Here is a 19,749-nt window from a genome sequence, read left to right on the forward strand (position 1 = left end):
AGACAATTTATTTTTATTTTAACAAATATAACATTTACTGGACGTACATGAATTGTTTTATTAACTCATTGGCATCGTTATTCTCTCAAAAAGATAACTTTCGTTAAAACACTATGCTGTGATATGCAACAACCAAGAAAAATTTGGCTCAGTCAGAAAAAAATACACAAGGCATAAATACAATTCTGTAGTGATGAAATTAAAACATAATTTTGGCAAAATACGATTGCATTTGACCCTAAGAAAAGTTATATACAGTGTGCAGCGCAAATTAAAAAATTATTGGAATTCTATTCTTCTTCCTCCTCCTCAACAGGGGATCCCTGGGTTTTCGGGATCACTTGGCCTCCAAAACTACCACCGCAGGTATGGGTCGAGGTCCTGTATAGGGTTATCCCACAGCAGGCTTGACCTGTGTTTAACCGGTAAACTGCTGTACCACAACAAGCTTGCGATCGTTTCTATTAAAAATATAAATGTTTTAAGGTTAAACTAATGAAAAAAACATTTTTGAGCTAGTTCACAACACTTTGAAAAACTTTAAAAATACTTCGGCCTCACTAAAGTTTAATAGAGACTGAGCAAATAAATATACTTAATGATTTCTGTCAAAACTTTGACACCTACTCAAAGATTAATCACTACCCTGGAATTAAATATAAAATTAAATGCTTTGCACTTAAACAGCAGTCAAAGTAACCAGCAATTAAACTTAAACATTAAGTGCATGTTGGTTAAGGTGACAACAAAACACCACAATGCTTTATCAACATTTTAACCTAGGCCTGGGAAACTTGTCAAAGTTGAATCAAAATTTCTTTAAATGCAAGTTGTGCTTACCGCAAAAACTTTGTTATTGCAGCAACCTCGTGTTCTGGAATCGTAGGTTATCATGTTGCAACACATTGTTGTTGGTCCTGTTTTCGGCCTTAAGAAATAACATAAAATATGAATGCCAAGTATATAACAAATATATATTTTACCACTATGTATATATTTTACCACTATGATAAACAAGTACAGTTTGTTTTAGATAAATAGGGGAATGAATACCAAAAAAATATGTGTTTGTTAACATTATTTTTTACCTTATTCTTTTATTGCAACACAAAACATTGTTGGAATTGTAAGATAATTTTCCACAACATTGATCGTGTAATGGTTTACGCTGGCGACATGACAAAGTATTCCCACCTAAAAAAAATCAATTTATTTTTAATAAGCATCCATAACCATAACTTAACCACTATAACTTAACCATAACTTAACCACTTACCTTCTGTAGTTGATGCTTTAGCCTTACAAGTTGGAGGTTTAGATTTATCCCATTTTAAATTACTCATACAGTTCATGTTAGGAAGTCCAACCAACTTGTAATTTTTCTTGCATTTAAAATTACATTTTGATCCAACAAATGAACCATGAGAACAGATTACTATTCTACCGGGAGATGTTTTTGCTGGATGGTTCGGTGTACATTTAGCATCTAAATTAATAGTAAAAAAATATGGTATGTTATTTGTACTTATTTAGTTATTAAATTAACAATGTTGTATGATACAACACTACATTACCTGGCGATGAACATGTTTTACCACAAGGACCATCACACTGACATTTTTTTCCATTTAAACATTGTCTGTTGGTTGTACAACTTTTTGGACATGTTCGTCTAAGTTTTCTTGCCGCAGCCAGATTTCTCTTTGGGCAAGTTACTTTTACTAAAAAAATTATAAGATAAAAAAGATTCTATGCTCTATTGTAGCACCTCCAAGGTGCTAATCGTACCTTTTTATCTTAAATTCTCCTCACCTCATCTCAAATCCAACAAATATATATAATTGTGAAGAAAAAAAATCACCTGGTGCTGTTGTTGTTGGTGCAGCAGCCTTACAAGTTGGAGCTTTGGATTTATCCCATTTTAAATTACTCATACAGTTCATGTTTGGCAGTCCAACCAATTTGTAATTTTTATTGCATTTGAAACTACATTTTGATCCAACAAAGGAGCCCCGGGTACAAGTTGCTATTCTGCCTGGGGATGCTGTTTCTGCATGATTAGGTTTACATTGTGCATCTGAAATAAATAAGATTTTAAATAAAATAATACAGTACAACATATAGCTTTTGTTTTACAATTAGTAATGGATTTGAATCGACAAAAATTAATTTTAATTTAATTATATTTAATAGTTTTGAAGACTGATTTTTAACTGACCTGGAGACGAACAAGTTCTACCACAAGGTCCATCACACTGACATCTCATACCAGCATTACATTGAGCATCAGCTCGACATTCTTTTGGACATCTTCGACCTAATTTTCTTGCATTTGCAAGGTTACGTTTTGGGCAAGTAACTCCTAAGAAAAAATAAAAAAAAAAAATTAAGACACTTTTAATATGTCTGAATAATAAATTAATTTTACCACTATTTATAAGTGCCATTTTTTACAAGTACTTTCTATAAGTAAATTATATACTAGCAAACCAGAATCGTTTTTAGGAAGAGTTACATTTGTAATTAAATTTCAATTAATTGCTTACTCGGAGTTGGAACAACAGCTGGCGTGGTTGGTGTAGTGGTTGGAGTGGTTATTGCTACAGTAGAAGGTGCTGGCTATAAAAAAATAAACAAACTTTAACTCTAGAAGTGCTGTGGTAAAATAAATTCAAAGCATTTTAATGTATAGTTTAAATAGGTTTATTAAAAAAAAGTAATAGTATACCACAGTTTCAACATTGTTGCAGTAATCTGTTTGACAACATCTTGCCGAGCAAACAAGGTTGTCGAACTGGGATAAAGTTGACTTAAGAGTATTACAAACTGACTGGCCTCCATTTTGACATAGAGCACTGTTGGCACATTGTGCATTGTCCACATAAACTACAATTAAGAACAAAAATTCAACTTTTTTAATTTGGTAATGTAGTTACAATAGAAAAAAAAGTATGTTTTTTTTTTATATTATGTTAGCAGAAGCCATGGGCTTTTTAAGCATAACTTTAAGTAATTATAAATAAATAATTTTTTACGCCGTCATAAAAATATATTATTTTGCAAATTGTTTTTAAATTTTTACTTTCCAATCCTTCGAATTCAGCTTTTACTGATACCAACATGCAAACATTTTCGCCCGGTGAACAGGATGTTAAAAGAAAAGAAGCATTTGTTGCAAGCAGTTGGGAACGTTGAGAGACACCACCAAAACAACTAAGTTGGGATTCTGTATTCAACAAAAAAATTGGTAATTAAAAAATCTAATTTTTTATGCACTGGGCAAAATAGAGCAAGACTTGTAGTATTTTATGATAAACAAAATAGAAAAAAAAAACATACGTAAATCATTAAAAAATAATTATTTACAAAAACATCTCTTTAAAAAAAACAAAAAAAAATTCAAACAATTCTAAAAGACTCAAGTTTACTAAGAATTTCTTCATTGACTTACGTTGTTCACAGTTAGTGCCACCATACCCAGCAGGACAAGAACAAATATATCCATCTTCAGTACTCTGACAAGAACCTCCATTTTGACAAGGTTGCAGGAGACAGGCAGCTGTCAAAAATTTGAACATAAAATTTAAACCTCTTTATTTACTTATTCTAATAAATGCTGTGAAAAATATGACATTATAAAGGATTTATCATCTTCTCAACATTACGAAAATTTTTAAAGAAAAAGACAGCCTAATATTAATCATAAGGTTTCGTGTACTTACATGGTTGACTATGAGATGTGGGTGGTACTTTTGGATTATTACAATTATCTTCATTACAACACTGAACATTACAATCACTTATCTGAAACTGTGGAATCAGCCTCTTCATTGCTTCACAGTTAAAGTCCTGACATTCTGAACTTGGGACGCACGTCCCCTGCTTTACAGTAACTAAAACATAAGGTTGTTTTAGCAACAAGTCATTATTATTTTAAAAGTCTGGAGGTAAAATCTAAATAAAATATAACATATGGCTTTACTACATGAAATTTTGAGTTCGATTTCCCCTGCTCTTATGCTGTATCTTCCCACATCAAGGGTAAATATATGTAAAAAAATCACCTACAATTTCCTTAAAGTTGTGGCTTGCTTTTTAACAATTATTCAAAAACTTAAGATTTACCACTAATTCCTTGAAATAATGCATCGTAAGTTATTAATCCACAGCTGAAGTTGGAAGTCTCCAGCACAGGACCTTCAAATATATTCAATCCAGAACATGGTCCAGCTTCAAAGTTGTTAATCAGGGAAAGGGAACTGGTGGATGATGATATACCACTGTAGCAAGACAACTCTGCAAAGAAATAAAGTAAAAATTAAAAATTTTAATCAGTAAAATATTAAAATAATATATAGTATCACATTTTTTAAATGTATCTGTTAAAATGTTTTTTAAATATAGCTGCAAAAATCATTTAAAAAAACATTATTTAAAAAAAAAATATATAATAATTAGCAAATAAATCTTTAATTTATTTATTAAATATTTTTATTTTTCATTATTACTAAAATGTCTACATGACATTAAACTCTAATTTATTTACAAAATATTTAAGAATAACAATTTAAATCTGTAATTCAATGAATTTAAAATTATGTAATCCTATTCTACTTAAAACAGATTATAACTAGGATACTATACGCAGCCTACAAGATGTTTAATGTATAAGATAATCTATTTATTATTAAAACAAATCAAGAACAAATTAAACTCGCATGACTTATTTACTGACCTTTTCCTATTTGATGGGATAAACTAACAAATAGCACAAGCCCTACAATAATCCTTAATAAAAATTTTGCCATCTTGCCAGCCTAACTCTAAATAACTTTTGATCGGGCTAAGATAATTTTGACAAGAAAAAACTTAATTGCTACAATCACGTTGCTAGCCCAAGGCGTTATAATTTTCGGGCATAAATTATTCCAATATTACATTTTTGTTTACAGTAAATATGTTTAAGAAGGATGCGTGGATTGTTTTAAGTACAACGTCAAACTAATTAAACTTTTGTAATTCCAATAATTTGAGATCCTAATTTAAATTAAATGTGGCTTATTAGATAATAATTATCTTAAACTAACATAAAATAAACTGATAGGACAATTGGCAGACGTGAAGTCACATGTATTTAAAGATTTAGTTTAACATAAAGGTTCCTTAGTTTTTAATATAAAACAAATGCTCTTTTATAAACATAATCTACAACCAAAAAAGATCATGTGACTTAAACTAGAAAAACTGGTTTCAAAATAACATAAACAAATTTCTACAAACAAAATAAATAGGTCCTTGAGCTAAAAGAGATGTCATCAACCAAACCAAATTACCAAATACATTTTTAATATAGGCTATCACATAAAAAAGAATTTAATTTTGGTATCTTTTTAAAAAATGAACACAGTTTTTTTTCTTCTTTTAAAAAATGAACACAGTTTTTTTTCTTTTAAAAAATGAACACAGTTTTTTTTTTCTTTTAAAAAATGAACACAGTTTTTCTTCTTTTAAAAAATGCACACAGTTTTTTTTTCTTTTAAAAAATGAACACAGTTTTTTTTAAATATTCACCTGGGCAAGGATTAGTTGAGCATGACATTGTTTCGTTGACAGGTCCCTGACACAACTCTTCATTTTCTCCACAACTTCTTGTCCTCACCTTGTTTCCTCCTCCACAAAAATGAGAACAAAAGTTCCAAGATGACCACTCGTCCCATTCTAAAATAAATTAAAACTACTGATTTTTTTCCATAAAATATAATATTCTTTATGCCAAATTATTAAAGTAAATTATTGAGGGTTTTTATTTAAGAAATTATACATAACCAAAAGTCTTAAAGTCTTTAGAATAAGCAAAACTTTATTTTTAAACATACTAAATCAGATTTTAACCAATATACTTAAAATTTAAAAAAGCACCAATAATATAAGTTTTAAAAGTGGTTTTATCTTTTTAGTTTATTTACTAGAAGGTATGCATGGTGCAGCTACATCCCCATCACAACAGTATTTCGTTTCAGATGCCAGTCCTTCACAACCTATTTGTCCAACCTACAATTACAAAAAAATTAAACTAACTTTTACATAACTTTCTGCATATGACAATCAGCAAAGCCATAAATATTCTATTTATTATTTTCACTTTCAAAATGTAAAATTCTGTGCCAAAAATACTATGTAAACATAACAATACCTGTCCACCAATGCACTGTCTTTGTCTTGTAGTATTACCAGTTCCCTCACTTACAGAACAAGCTCCCCATGCGCTCCAATTGTTCCACAATGGACAGTTATGTGTGTTACATTCGTCATAAAACAAGAAAGTACCAATACAACCAGCCTGAAGAAAATAATCGCATTTATTTTATTGAAATCAAGTATTTTGTCATAAAAAATTATACATGGTTGGTGTAAAAATAGTATGCCAATGTGGTGGCTACTCTTATATTCTTTGAGATAAATGCATGAAAGTGTTTACTGAATTTTGTAGAAGTACTTACCATTCCTGGGGTGCCATTTTCACAAGTTCTACTACTTGATTTTCTGCCCTGTGCACCACACGTATGCGAACACTCACTCCATGTACCCCAACTATTCCAACCTGTAGTAGAAAATAAAAGTTAAAATTAAAAACTAAATTGCAATATTATAAGCTTATGGTACATGGCATAATGTAAATTACCTACGTTTGGGTAAACTAAAAATATGTAAAAACGGTCCTTAGTCCTAAACCAAATTTAATACAAAAAATTAAATTTTTACTGATAAATTACACAGTCATAAATACACTAATAAAAAATGTAGCTATTGAAACTTACTTGTGCAGTTGATCATGTTACAACCTTGCATCTCTATAGCAGTTCCATCACAACCCACATCTCCCAACAATCCATTAACACAAGTTCGTGACCTCTGTTGATTTCCACTTCCACATGTCAAAGTGCATTTTGTCCACTCACCCCAGTCACTAAAGGCTAAAAAAAATAGTAGACGAAATTATCATTTATTTTCGTTAATTTTGTAAAATTAAAAATTTTAGAAATCAATACACAAAAATTTGGAATGGTTTTAAATAATATGTTTTTATTTAGTTTAGAAAAAAATTAATCAGAAAAGTAGAAAAATAATTTAAATCAGAATGTTTTTATTCAAAAAAAATAAATATAGGCTATACTTGCTGGTGATCCAGAGTCAGGGCAATTCATTTCATCGTCATTTAATTCACAATCCTAAAAAATTTAAAAATAAATCAAATCCTGACTAGAATTCGGAAAAATGGGTGTTTATTATATTCAAATTTACTTTCAAATTTCCTTTTACAAAATTTTTTTTATTTTAGGAAGTAATTATTTTAAAGTTTAATAACAAACAAGTTAACTACCTGTCCACCATCACAAACCCAAATTCTTGGGATGCAATTTTTACGAACGTTGCATTCATATTCATCTTCTGTACACTAAAAAAATCATTACAATTTTTTTAATTATATTATCAAAATACCAAGTTTTTTTTTAATATTTATTTATTTTTGACAAATATGTGTTTATAATAAACTCACTGCTGCCGGAAACAAAAAACTTGGTGGCGTTGCAGGTATTGTAGTTGTCGCAGGTCTTGTTGTTGTCGTAGTTGTGGTGGTCGTTGTAGCTCTTGTTGTTGTGGTTGCAACTGTTGGAGGTGGAACACAAGGGTTTCGCTTCATTGTGACATCATCAATCGCCATATCACTTGTGTATTTGGGACCTCTTACGCCAACAAAAGCAATCTATTACAACATCAATGTAACAGTTTTGTTAATATTTATGTTCCTGAGAAAAATTAGACATCCCATTTCAACAACTATTCAAATAATAATAGAGCTTAACAAAGATTTTTATCAGGCCCTCTTTATAAAAAAAGAGAAGCAAGTTTTAAATTGGGACTTTTGGCTTTGGTTTACTTATTCTCAATGTAAAAAGACTACTCCATAGCCTAAATAAGGAACACTTATCAATGAAATGTTACCTGTATTTCTGTCAAGCTCATGTTCAAGTTAATTTGTGCAAGATGCCACACATCACCTTGTGGCCCGCTTACATTAAAGACTTGGTTCTGAAGTGACAAAACACCAGGTTCTGGTTCTCTATAAACCAACAACGATCCCATACCAGCACCTTTCATGTGATACCTGGTAATGTTACAAGAGTTAATAAAATCTAATAAATTCTCACATTAGATTCAGTTACATACATTTTTATAACATCTTGATAATAAAGTAATCCTAGTTAAAAGCAATTACCAAAAACTCTATTAAATTTATTACGCAAAAACAGTAGATAATACATTGTTTATTATATAAACAATTTAAATTTTGACCTACCAAAACTCCAGGCAGTAGACTGGAGCATTAGAAAGGGTTCTTGGCGATGTAAGAAGGATAGCTCTCTGGTTTGGTCTTTTTCCTGATGCTTCGGTATAGTAATATGTTCCGTCTACATAATAAGGTTTAGTTGTAAGTTTGAAATTATAGAAAGGAGATCAAGTTTGAATATTTGAAAGTGTTTATGAATTTTCTTAATACTGTTAAGTGCATTAACATACAATAATCTAAGTAAACTTATCTTTACCTATAGTTCCTAGTGTATGGTCATTAGAAGGTCCAGTTACGTTACGTTTGCCAGATGGAGTTTTACCATGCTTGAGTAGCCAATCAAAATCATCGTCAAAACTCTGGCTCCAACCAAAACACAAACCGTTGATGGACTCAAAATTACAGTTAAAAGTTTTCTCTACAACAGAACAAAATCACAAGTTTACAATTAAAATCCAGTATTGTATAAACACAACATTTTTGTGGTGCCTTAACAATAAAACTACAAATTCAAATGGATGCTTACTCGGTGATTTAACTGCCTTCCAAAACAGCACAAAACCTTCCCGCTCTATACCTCCATCAGAAACAAAAGACACAGTTACTTTGTTAGTAGTTGAAAACACAGGGTTAAAGGGAGTGTCATAACCACAATACCTGAAATATAAATCACATTTAAAAAAAATTATAGATTATATTTGCCCAAAAAATAAGCTGCTGATTAAAGGTTGGCATAGCGCCTTACTAAAGAAAGCTACAACATAAAAGCAGTGGAGATCAAACTTAAGACCTCATGTAGTGAAGTCAAGTGTTCTGACCACTACGCCACCTTGCCTGTATATACATAACCTAAAAAGATAATTTCACAAGATATATGTGTGCATACCTTTGTTTCCCAACTAAAGGTCCGTTCAATCCTTTTCCCTCGTGAATAGATAAAGAATCAGCACCACAATCTGAAAGTTTTTGAACTGGGCCATCTTCCATGTCCATATAAATAAATTCAAACTAAACATAATGTAAAACATAAATTAATACAAATTCTTATTTATTTAAAAACATAAAACCCTCAATATTTTTTCTCTCTTTCACCCCACCCAGTAATAAGTTACCTTAAAGATTTATTTGTTATTAAACCCTTTTTGGGCAAATATAACTTTTAAAAGTTAGTTAAGAAATCTACAAGTCATTGGTTACTTTAATGACATGGTTTAAGTAAGTTCGAATCGACCAAGTACAATTTGATCCAGCAGGATATCGGCTGTGAGGAAAATTTGGTGATGCTATTGCTCCACTCCCTCCTGTAAAGGTACCCTGACATGACCCCTGTACATTCCGAGCTGTTGCAAACAGAAGAAATAAAAAGAGTAATAAAACGTTGTAAAAGTTTTATAGTTGAATTTTTAATTTGGTCAGTTGGTTAGTTGAACATTTTAAGTTAGCAATAGTTTTTATTTAGACAGAAAAAAGAACTCACCGGTTCAAAATGACTTGCCTTATTACATTATTAAGAGGCTAAACATGTAAGAACTTAACTTACGTTTTGACGTCGTTGCTCTTCGGTGCCTTAAAAGGGAAATTCCCTCAGTTGAGAATCCAAGGGAGCATGCAATTAGTTGACACGTCACGACCGCCAAAATTAACGCGGGATTTCGCATTATTGTTAGTATTAATTAATTTTCTAAATGTTTCTATAAGTTTTAATGCATTAAAAATGATCAAGTAAAAACAAAGAATTAACGTCGTACTGAATAACGTATCAATTTTCCTTATTTTTAAATTATCTAATTGAATTACAAAGCACTTCTATTCTTGCTTTAAAATTTTACTATGCCGAATTTTCTCAACGAAATCTAACCCATATATAATAAATATCTTTAAAAAATTATAACGTATTTGTTTTTTACTCGTTTCTATTAACAACAAAGAGCTAAAGTCTACCACTGAGACAACTTTACGTATACAATTTTTGTATAATAAAATTTTTTTCATTTATACTTTTTCAATAAATCCGTATCTAGTTCTAAAAACTGCTAAAAAAAACCTAAATTCTCCTTTGTTTAAGCTGATGACTAACAGGGAAGCGTGTCATAATTACTTGGCAAATTGCTATATTAATAGACACACCTACGTTACTTGTCAAATGTGGCTTGAAAGTTTTAATCTACCCGACTGAAGTACGTGTATCCTATAACAGAATTCAAGCGATATTGCATTAGTTTGATATATTTCCAATGATATTAAAAGGGAATACGAACTGTGTAGCCCCGAGGTGTCAGTACGGTCAGGTTGAAACCGGTTTTGCGGCCGCGCGGCGAACGACAATTTATTTAGATCGCGCGATAAAATCACAATATAAAGTTTCAATAACTTAAACAAAACAACAACAAAATCGATTAAATAGTCGAGTTTATTAAATACTAGGTTTTGTTTATCAAACACCTGTTGTTTATCAGCGTTTTCGTCTTTTTTGTTGTTCGTACACTACCATATATATAGTTTCTACTGAGAAGTCTATTAATAGATAAAATGTCTTGGTCGATTTTGATACGTTAACCAAACGTGGACCTATTATTATTGACATTTGTACCGTTATTTTTAAACAGAGTCTTATATCAATAAGGTATTTAATTTTTAATTTAATGTGTTAATTTTTTTTAGTTATAATTTTAAAGCTAAATTACCACTGTACAGCAGGTTTTAAGTTTACACAATTTTAATTCTAAAACATTAAAATTTTATTGAACATCCAAAAAATTTAAATTTACTGCGTTAAACAAAAGTCCGATTCAAATAAAATTATTACACTTTTACTTAGATATTTAACTGATACCAAAAACTGCAAGATAAAAATCAAAAATGTTTTACCAAAGACACTTAAAGTCAGTCTGTCTACGTTACAACCTAATTACTACACAAAAATGCTAAGTTTTAAACATAAATAAACAATATAAAAACATAACACGTGCAAAACAAAAACAAAACACATTTATTAGGAGTGAACAAACCAAACAAAAATTGAACAAAACATTAACAAGTATAAAACAAACACAAAAACAAAGAAGAATCAATTTTTATCAAAAACATATTATGTTGTAATCCTTAACAGACAAACAGTTAACAAAACATATACTTCATTCATTCCCAATTTTTATCTCTTTTAGTTTTAAGTTATATGTAAAATATAAAAACTTTAATTTTTAAAATAATTAATTATATAAATTTTAAAAATATTTTAACTAAAGATTATTGCACTCTCATTTTTGACATAGCATAACGGTAAACACCGTTTAAAATAAACTACTTCTACTAGTGATTATTGTTACATAATTTTAGTTTTAACATTTAAATTTGATAATTAAAGTAAACGTTTAGTTACAACCTCTACTACTAAGCTAATATCAAAGAAAAAGAAAATTATTCAACCCCATGGAAAATCTTGTTGAGAGCTGGAAGAAGATTTTTTACTAGAAGAAGACATGGTGGATGAGCCAAAGATGTTATCAAAAGCCTTCGCCAATATATCTTCAGTAGATATTTTCTCCTTTGCTTTTATGGCAGATTTCAAATTGCTCAGGTCTTCGCAATTTTCGGCTGGAAAATAAAAATGAAAGTGATTTTTCTACTTAAAATAAAATTAAAATTAAAAAATTAAGACTTGCTTTCAATGAGAATGTTTAAACATTTTCTATTTAGGTCAAACAAATAGTTAAAAAAATAAAATCATACAACTCGTTACAGCATCGACCGATAGATAAATTATTTCCCAGAGACTGTCCAAATTTCTTTCTCCGTTCACGATTTTTTGTAAAACTAAAACAAAGAGTATATTTAAACAAAAGTTTGCAGAGATCTTACAAAACGAATAAAAAAAAGAAAAAGGTCTTTTACGATATAATTTTAAAAAAATGTCATAAAAATTACGGTTGTCCAATTCGCTTTTAATGATGTCGATTACGCTTTGTTCCAACTTGCAGCCCGAGGTGGGATGAAATACTAAAAAAAATTTAACGATTATTAATTAGGCCTTCACTTAAAATAAGGTTTTTTTTTTTTAAACAAATCGTAATTTGCAACTTAGAAACTAAGAAAAATGCCGGCACAAACCCCGTCAATTCAATACCCGGAAATTTATAGAGGCTAAGAAAGGTTAAAGCAATTTAAAGCCTTAGTATCGACATTTGTAATATACTCACATTCACATTAAGTCAGATAATATCTATTAGGGCATAGGTAAACAATAACATCGCTACGAAAACTTTTTTAAAACAAACCAACTAATAGATTGTGAAAAAAACACCACTTAACATTACTCACGTTTCATGATATCTTCAAGTTGTTCATTCAAAAAGTCCGGATTTACTTGTTGTATACCTAAACATAATCAAACAAACACTGTTTTAAATTATCAATTTATTGTAAACGATGGTGCAAAATAAGCGCTTATAAACATTAAACTTCAATATTTTAAATGTCTTTTACAAAATCTTACTCAATAAAAGGGCGTGTATAAACTCAGTAGTCATTTCTTGTTGATCTTCCTGCAGGACCTTGGCAGTATCATGTGCTAAAAATAGATGCATCAGTTAAGAAAAGTAGTTAACAATTTATAGCAAAACATAAAACTTTTAAGTTGCCTGCCTAAAAGTTTCAAAGTTGCCTGTCAATAACGATAGATATACTTTGGAATAAGAAAAAAGAAACTTACCAAGCACATAGAACTCAAGTGTAGCTATCCACTTATCAACAGCAGCGGCTTCAACTAAAATAACATATACCGGTATCATCATAAGGTTATCAGTTAGTGTAATATTATAAAAAGCAACCCTGTAAATGCAACAACATGTTGTGGTATATTGAAATTATATATTTACCATTTCGGGTGTCTTCAATCATCGAAACCGCCCAGATTAATGTTGTCAAGTCGTAAGTATCGATCTCTGCAAAACAAACATCTAATAGTTTAACTTTAAAAAAATAGGGTCAAGAAGATTTGTAAATGACCAAAAGGTTAAAAAATATGTAAGGCTAACATAAGAGTAGGATAACTTACTGGTTAATTTAATCAGTATTTTTGCAAGTTTGTCTTTTGTGTTTTGGTCCCACTTTTTAACTAAAAATAATGCTTTAATGAAGGCATTTACAGCAGTTTAACTAAAAATCTTAAATTAAATTCAATACAAAATAATAAACAGGTAAAAACATGTTTAATTTGTACGTAAGTCATCTGTATTGATGCCAACTTCCAAAATCTTGAAGGTTATTTCGATCGAATCCGTAACGCTATCCACGTCTAAAATAAAAACAAGTTTAGTTTATTTAAATATAAAAATGCTATTTAACTGTAGTATTTATATAAAAATCGTTAATGAATTTTTCCAGAAAAAATTTTAAAAAACTAACTTAACAAATATGTTTCTTTTGCCATACTTCTGACTGTCACTAGCTCGATGATATTGCAATTTGGCAAGCAAAGTTTGTCTAAAAAAATTAAAGCTTTTAATATTGATACAGTACCTTTCGTTCTAAAGCTTGTGTAAAACAAAATGGTTACACTAATAACATATTATTTCAGTAATAAAAGAAGGAATAAAAAGTGATTAAATTTGGATCAAAATAGTGATGGTTGCTTAACATTTAGGCTGTAGGTTAATTTTTCTGACATAAGAATAAATGAATAAATTTTAAAAATCTCCTACTTTGAGCGAATTTTTTCTTAAAATCTTTGAGCAAATCATCCTGAATGTATTTGACAGCCTGGTCTTCCGTAAGCAAAGGTTCTAAAATATTTTGATTTTATTCTAGCGATACTATGTGACACAAAATAATTATTACAAATACTATAGTTGTTAAAATAGATTGCAAAAAATTACACAATTGTCTTTTTCGTAGTAAAAATGAAATATACTTTGTAAATGAATACACAAAACTTACCCTCGCCCACAATGTTAGTCTAAATAAAGATATACTTTATTATTTTTTGAAAAATAAAATAAATAACAAAAACATTATTGTGGTTTAAATTCTAGACACAAAAGCTTAATAATATTTATGTTCAACACTTTTAAAATAAACCAAGTTGCGATAGATTTTAAATGTTAACAATTTTTTATTAATGCTTACGGCAGATCCAGAATAGATGGAGATCGTTACCATTAGAAGAAAAATCACAAAAATCTTCATTTTTCTACTTTTGACAGTTTGTCACAATGTTTTAATATTAAATTAAGAATTAAACCAGTTTTCTGAAAAAAAATCTTTATAATAAAAATAAATATAACTCTGCTACAGAGATTTTTTTAAGATTGTTACAATAATTTTTTTTTAAAACTTGCAATACATTTACAAAACCCAACATATTTTTAATACTTCTCTTTCTACATACTTGAAACTCATACTAAAGTGTTTAATAATTGTCTAACTTTCTCCCTTTAAATCTTTTTTCAACCTTTTTTGTTGCTTTCTATTAATCAGCATTGGCAACCTAATTATATCCCTTCACAATTTCCCTTTGTTTATATTTGCTACCAAGCACCGTTACGTACAACCTAAGCCATTAAACTAAATTACTAAATTTATTTCTTTTAATATCATAGCAACTGAACTGCTTAAAAAATTGCTTTTGATTGAAAGCTATAGTTTTGCACACGTCTATGTAACGCCCAATTAAATAACAAAGAATAGACTAAAAGGCCTATAGGGTTTATTTTTAGTTAAAATTTTATATTAGAGAATTAGTGGTTGAAAATTGTTTTAGCATCGAAACTAAAAGCTATTAATTAATGTGCTTCCGAAATCGCTATGCTACTTAATTATATACATTTTTACAACTTAAAAAAAAACCTAGGCACTAATTAGGCTTAATTATTTATGATTTTAAACAGTTATAAATTACTAATCAGCCAGATATACATTCTAATAAATATAACCCCAAAAATCAGCATAACTGGCACTGTTTATCTAGAAATTAGGTTAAAAACAAAACAAAAGCGAATTTAGTACCTGCGTTTTTGCCTAAAACCAATCAATAAGCATGCTAAGTGAATAGTTTTGGTTTGTTTTTTAACTACTTCACATAAACCTTACCTATTAAACTAATTAACAAAAAATTTTAAAATAGATTGAATATATTTATTTAAATTAAAAAATGTCCTTGCCAACCCCTAAAAACCATCAGCGAATAACTGATTAGGTCTTATAACAATTAATGTTTAAACCTTGGACGTAAAACTGGATGTTTAAAAAAATTAATTAAATGTTGAAAATAGTTTTTAAATGTTATACGGAGACTTTAATTTAAAATTTTTATTTTTATTACAATTATTTAGAATATTTTAATGTTTGATATCATGTTTAAGTTTAATCGCATTTTCATAAAGAAGAATTTGAACTGATAATATTGTAAAACATTAAACTTTTATTGTACACATTCAACGAATTACAATTGCATTAAACAAAAGTTTAAACCAGATGAAATTATTAAATTTTAACTTACATCTCACATGAAAAACTGCGAATTAAAAGTAAAAAATGTTATAACAAAAAAGAGAGATTTTATCTATATTAACTTAATTACACACAAACATTAAAAAATACAAAAACATAACAAATACAAAACACTTACAACAGAAAAACAAACAAACTAACAAAAAAATTAAATTGTTTATTAAAACATTAATTACAAGGTATATAACGTTCAAAAATAAAAAACAACATTAAGAAATAGTTCAACTGGTGTTCATTTAAACAAAACTCTAATTTAAGAATTAAGAAATTTAAACTTAAAATGAACGATTTGTTTTTTTTGCTACAACTTTTACGACTACGCAAACCCCGCTGAAAATCAATTACCCCCAAACAATAGAGTTTTGAGAGTCAGAAGAAGACGATGAAGATGAGTCGGAATAAACTCTGGCTTTAAGCAAATTTGCAATAGCATCTTCAACAGATTGTTTATCGTCTTCTTTTATAGCCTCTTCTACATCTTCCAGGTCTTTGCAGTCTTCGGCTATAAAAAAAATTGTATTTACTTTTGGATAGCTTGGGGTAGGTGGTCAAAACACCTAAATTCACTATATGATTTTGATCCCCACTACTTAAATGTATAATAAAAAAAAACGTTGAAATCTTACTACTAGTTAAAGTTTTCATAGCCATTTCAACGATTTGCCAAGAGCTATCCAAGTTTGTTTCTCCTTGCATAATTTTTTGTAGAACTATAACAAAATAAAGTAGATTGTTTGTAACTAGACCTCTTTTCTTGCAATTTAAAACGAATTTTTATATTATAAAAACCCGACAAATTTTTAACAACAATTTAAAATTTACTATCGTCTAATTCCTTTTTCATAATAGAGACAACACTTGCTTCTAATTTGCAGCCCGTAGACGGATCAAACACTAAAAAACACAAAGTTAACAAATATAAATCAAGCCTGAACTCAAAAGACCACGTTAAGCTGAAAACAGTGAATTACTATATATTATAACAGTCAACTGGTACAAACGCTACTCACATTTCAACAAATCTTGAATTTGACTGTTTAAAAATTGCGGATCCACATTTTTTATACCTAACAAAAAAAACAAATGTCATGTTAAAATAAAAAGATTATCAGAAACTTAAGTGAAAGATAAGAACTCAAACTAAAATTATTTTAAATGTTTTACAGAATCTTACTTAACAAAAGATCGTTTGTAAACTCGGTGGTTATTTCTTTTTGGTCATCCAGCAATATTCCGGTTTCTTTATAAGCTAAAAAAATGCGACATGTTAAAAAGCAAACAAAATCGTAAGTGTTTTGTCATGCAAGTTTATAGAGCTGACAGCACTGTAACAAGCTTTGCTTAAGTTTTGGGTTGTCCGTAAATGACGATAAATTTATTTGAAATGAAACTTACCATACAAATAGAACTTGATGGTATTTATCCACTTGTCAACTATGGCAACATCTTGCTTACTTTTGGCGACCACTAGAAAAAGTTAGTGCTGATTTTATAGTAAACTAGAAACTAATTATCATGTGCATATTTTTATTTTATTATATTAAGATTTTGACAGACTTGTCAGTCAAGGTGTAGTTATTATATCAATGCATAGTCGCTTATTATAGCAGACGAATTTAAAAGGCTTATCTTTAGTAAGACCCGTAGCCAATAATATTTAAGTAAATCTATTAATTAGTTAAAATGTTTTATCAATGTAAAATTACAAATTCAACGTCATTTTATAGGTAATTTTTCTAACACAGGCTTCACTTAATTTATAAGGCACATAGCGATTCATTAGCTTTTGTTTGTAAAAGTTAAAACTAATTTTATGCTGTTACGTAAATGTACAATTGATAGTCGGTTAAGCATGGTAAACAGGTGTACAGATAAATCGGTTCTAAAGCACTAATGACTTAATTAGTACACCGTCTGGCAATATTATTAAATCAATTTTTTTGTATTTATTTTTATATTTTAAACACAGTCGTTCGACGCATGTTAAAAGAGGTTGCGCAACATTTACAGTCAATGAAAAGAAGTTGCATTTACCAAGTCTGGAATCTTCGATCATCGAAACCGCCCAAATTAAACCGGTCATGTCGTACCTCTGAATTTCTGCAAAACAAAGCATCAACTTGATTAACTATCGATTCTTCTGTTTCCTTATCGCTAAAACACTTCACCAGACAATCCTAAAAGCGACCTTCTTTACAGTAAATATTAGAAATAAGTAAATTATACAAAATATTTAAAAACTTACTTGCTAAATCTATCAGTAATGTTGCAAGCTCGTTTTTCTTCGCCACTGAAACTTCTTTATCCAATTTTTTAACTAAAACAATGGTTTTGTAATTAAAGGAGTCACAGTCATTTATTTAAAAATTCTAAATTAAAATTAATACAAATAAGTAGAAATTATTGAACAGTTAAAATATGTGTTAACCGTACGTAAGTCTTCTGTGTTTATGCCAACTTCTAATATTCTGAAAGTCATTTCGATTGGGTCATTAATCTGGTTAACATCAATGCCATTACTTGCTAAATCTAAAATAAAAATATGTTTAATTGATTCAAATGTAAAAACATATAGGCTATACACCTTACCTAATAAAAAAGCATTGTTAAAATTCACTTAAAAAATTCGTTGTAAAAATACAAAAAACTGACTTAAAAAATATGTCTTCTTTGCCTGGTTTCTTACTTCTACGAGTTCGTTGCTATTGCAAGTAGGCAAACATAGTTTGTCTAAGGAAAATTAAAACACAATGTTTAAAAGTGTTTTATTCAAAAGAGAATATATAACAACAATACTGTAACACACCGTTAAAGTATACATAAGTTTAATAAAAATGAATTCGTCGTTATAATGTATTGGTTATAAGTGCAGTCTGTGTCATCACACAGGGTCCTGAGTTTGATTTCATTTGCATTCTGATTAAATAATTTCTGATTGTAGCACCAAAAAACACTTTTATAACATATTAGCAATGTAATAATCGGACAATACCAAATGTCATCAAACTAATATAAAGACATAAAAGGCCTAAAAGTCATTTTAAATTGAATTTTAAAACCTCCTACTTTGGTGAAATTGCTTTGAGAAATATTTGAGTAAATCATCCCGGATGTACTTAATAGTCTCTTCTTCATTGAGCAGAGGTTCTAAAATATTTTACTTTTATTTATTTTTTACTTTTTTCTTGTAACTGTTAAGCCATGGTATGCATAAAATCGCTATAGGTGCGCAATATAAACATGAAATGAACTCAAACTTACCTTCGTTGACAATTAATGCCTAAATGTAAATAGTTTATTTAATTTATATGTTTAAAAATTGTGATCAAGTATTAAGTGACAAACGCTGAATAAATATTTAACACGATATAAAAATAAAGAATGTTATTATATAGTTTTTGTTTAAATTATTAAATGCTCACAGCAGATCCAGAATTTACTGAAAACATGATCAGAAGAAGAAAAGTCACAAAAATCTTCATTTTTCTACTTTTGACAATTTTTCACGATATTTTATTATTGAATTTAAAACCAAACCTGTTTTTAAAACCAAAACATATCTTTATAAAAATCTAAATTCTAAGAACTGTACTAATATTAATCATTTAATTTAAATAGCAGCAAAACATTTAAGAAGACAAATTTTTACTCTAGCAAATATATTTTTGTCTATTCTTTATACAGTGTAAAAAGTGTTTATTAGTATCCAATAAAATTTATTTTTGTTGCTTGCTATTAATCAGCATTGACGACCATATTATACTGCTCTACCATTCACCTTTGTTTGAATTTGCTATAGGTACCGTTATGTAGAACCAAAAACCACAAAATCGAATTACCAAATTTGTTTCTTTTAAATCCTTAGAAACTCAACGTCTCTATAAAACAGTAAT

The 19,749-nt window shown here is 29.0% G+C and overlaps 3 protein-coding genes across 3 annotated transcripts; all 3 read right to left on the reverse strand.

Moving 5' to 3' along the window:
* Positions 1–15: 15 nt before the first annotated feature.
* Positions 16–10,036, reverse strand: LOC145754772 (uncharacterized). Its single transcript, XM_082570882.1, has 28 exons — positions 9,891–10,036; positions 9,548–9,690; positions 9,237–9,358; positions 8,877–9,007; positions 8,607–8,768; positions 8,360–8,471; positions 8,005–8,167; positions 7,559–7,765; positions 7,382–7,456; positions 7,175–7,229; positions 6,819–6,974; positions 6,501–6,601; positions 6,194–6,340; positions 5,967–6,051; positions 5,572–5,718; positions 4,126–4,296; positions 3,723–3,893; positions 3,452–3,559; positions 3,083–3,226; positions 2,729–2,886; positions 2,547–2,619; positions 2,219–2,362; positions 1,862–2,077; positions 1,575–1,721; positions 1,277–1,486; positions 1,089–1,194; positions 841–928; positions 16–461 (listed from the first exon to the last, which is right to left on the reverse strand). The coding sequence occupies exons 1-28, from the start codon at positions 10,006–10,008 to the stop codon at positions 291–293; spliced, it is 3,831 nt and encodes a 1,276-aa protein (XP_082427008.1). The 5' UTR covers positions 10,009–10,036; the 3' UTR covers positions 16–290.
* Positions 10,037–11,045: 1,009 nt separating this feature from the next.
* Positions 11,046–14,610, reverse strand: LOC145755024 (uncharacterized). The gene is made up of 13 exons (XM_082571221.1): positions 14,474–14,610; positions 14,285–14,303; positions 14,050–14,130; positions 13,754–13,831; positions 13,569–13,643; positions 13,404–13,463; positions 13,225–13,290; positions 13,059–13,112; positions 12,843–12,917; positions 12,668–12,724; positions 12,275–12,346; positions 12,080–12,163; positions 11,046–11,944 (listed from the first exon to the last, which is right to left on the reverse strand). The coding sequence occupies exons 1-13, from the start codon at positions 14,531–14,533 to the stop codon at positions 11,772–11,774; spliced, it is 954 nt and encodes a 317-aa protein (XP_082427347.1). The 5' UTR covers positions 14,534–14,610; the 3' UTR covers positions 11,046–11,771.
* Positions 14,611–15,759: 1,149 nt separating this feature from the next.
* On the reverse strand, positions 15,760–19,744 carry LOC145756004 (uncharacterized). Its single transcript, XM_082572223.1, has 14 exons — positions 19,635–19,744; positions 19,279–19,393; positions 19,118–19,136; positions 18,923–19,003; positions 18,509–18,586; positions 18,290–18,385; positions 18,102–18,173; positions 17,891–17,956; positions 17,252–17,323; positions 17,031–17,105; positions 16,867–16,923; positions 16,679–16,750; positions 16,483–16,566; positions 15,760–16,358 (listed from the first exon to the last, which is right to left on the reverse strand). The coding sequence occupies exons 2-14, from the start codon at positions 19,336–19,338 to the stop codon at positions 16,198–16,200; spliced, it is 993 nt and encodes a 330-aa protein (XP_082428349.1). The 5' UTR covers positions 19,339–19,393; positions 19,635–19,744; the 3' UTR covers positions 15,760–16,197.
* Between the last annotated feature and the right edge of the window lie 5 nt (positions 19,745–19,749).

The sequence above is a fragment of the Corella eumyota genome, chromosome 6, assembly GCF_963082875.1.
Source record: "Corella eumyota chromosome 6, kaCorEumy4.1, whole genome shotgun sequence".
NCBI lineage: Eukaryota > Metazoa > Chordata > Ascidiacea > Phlebobranchia > Corellidae > Corella > Corella eumyota.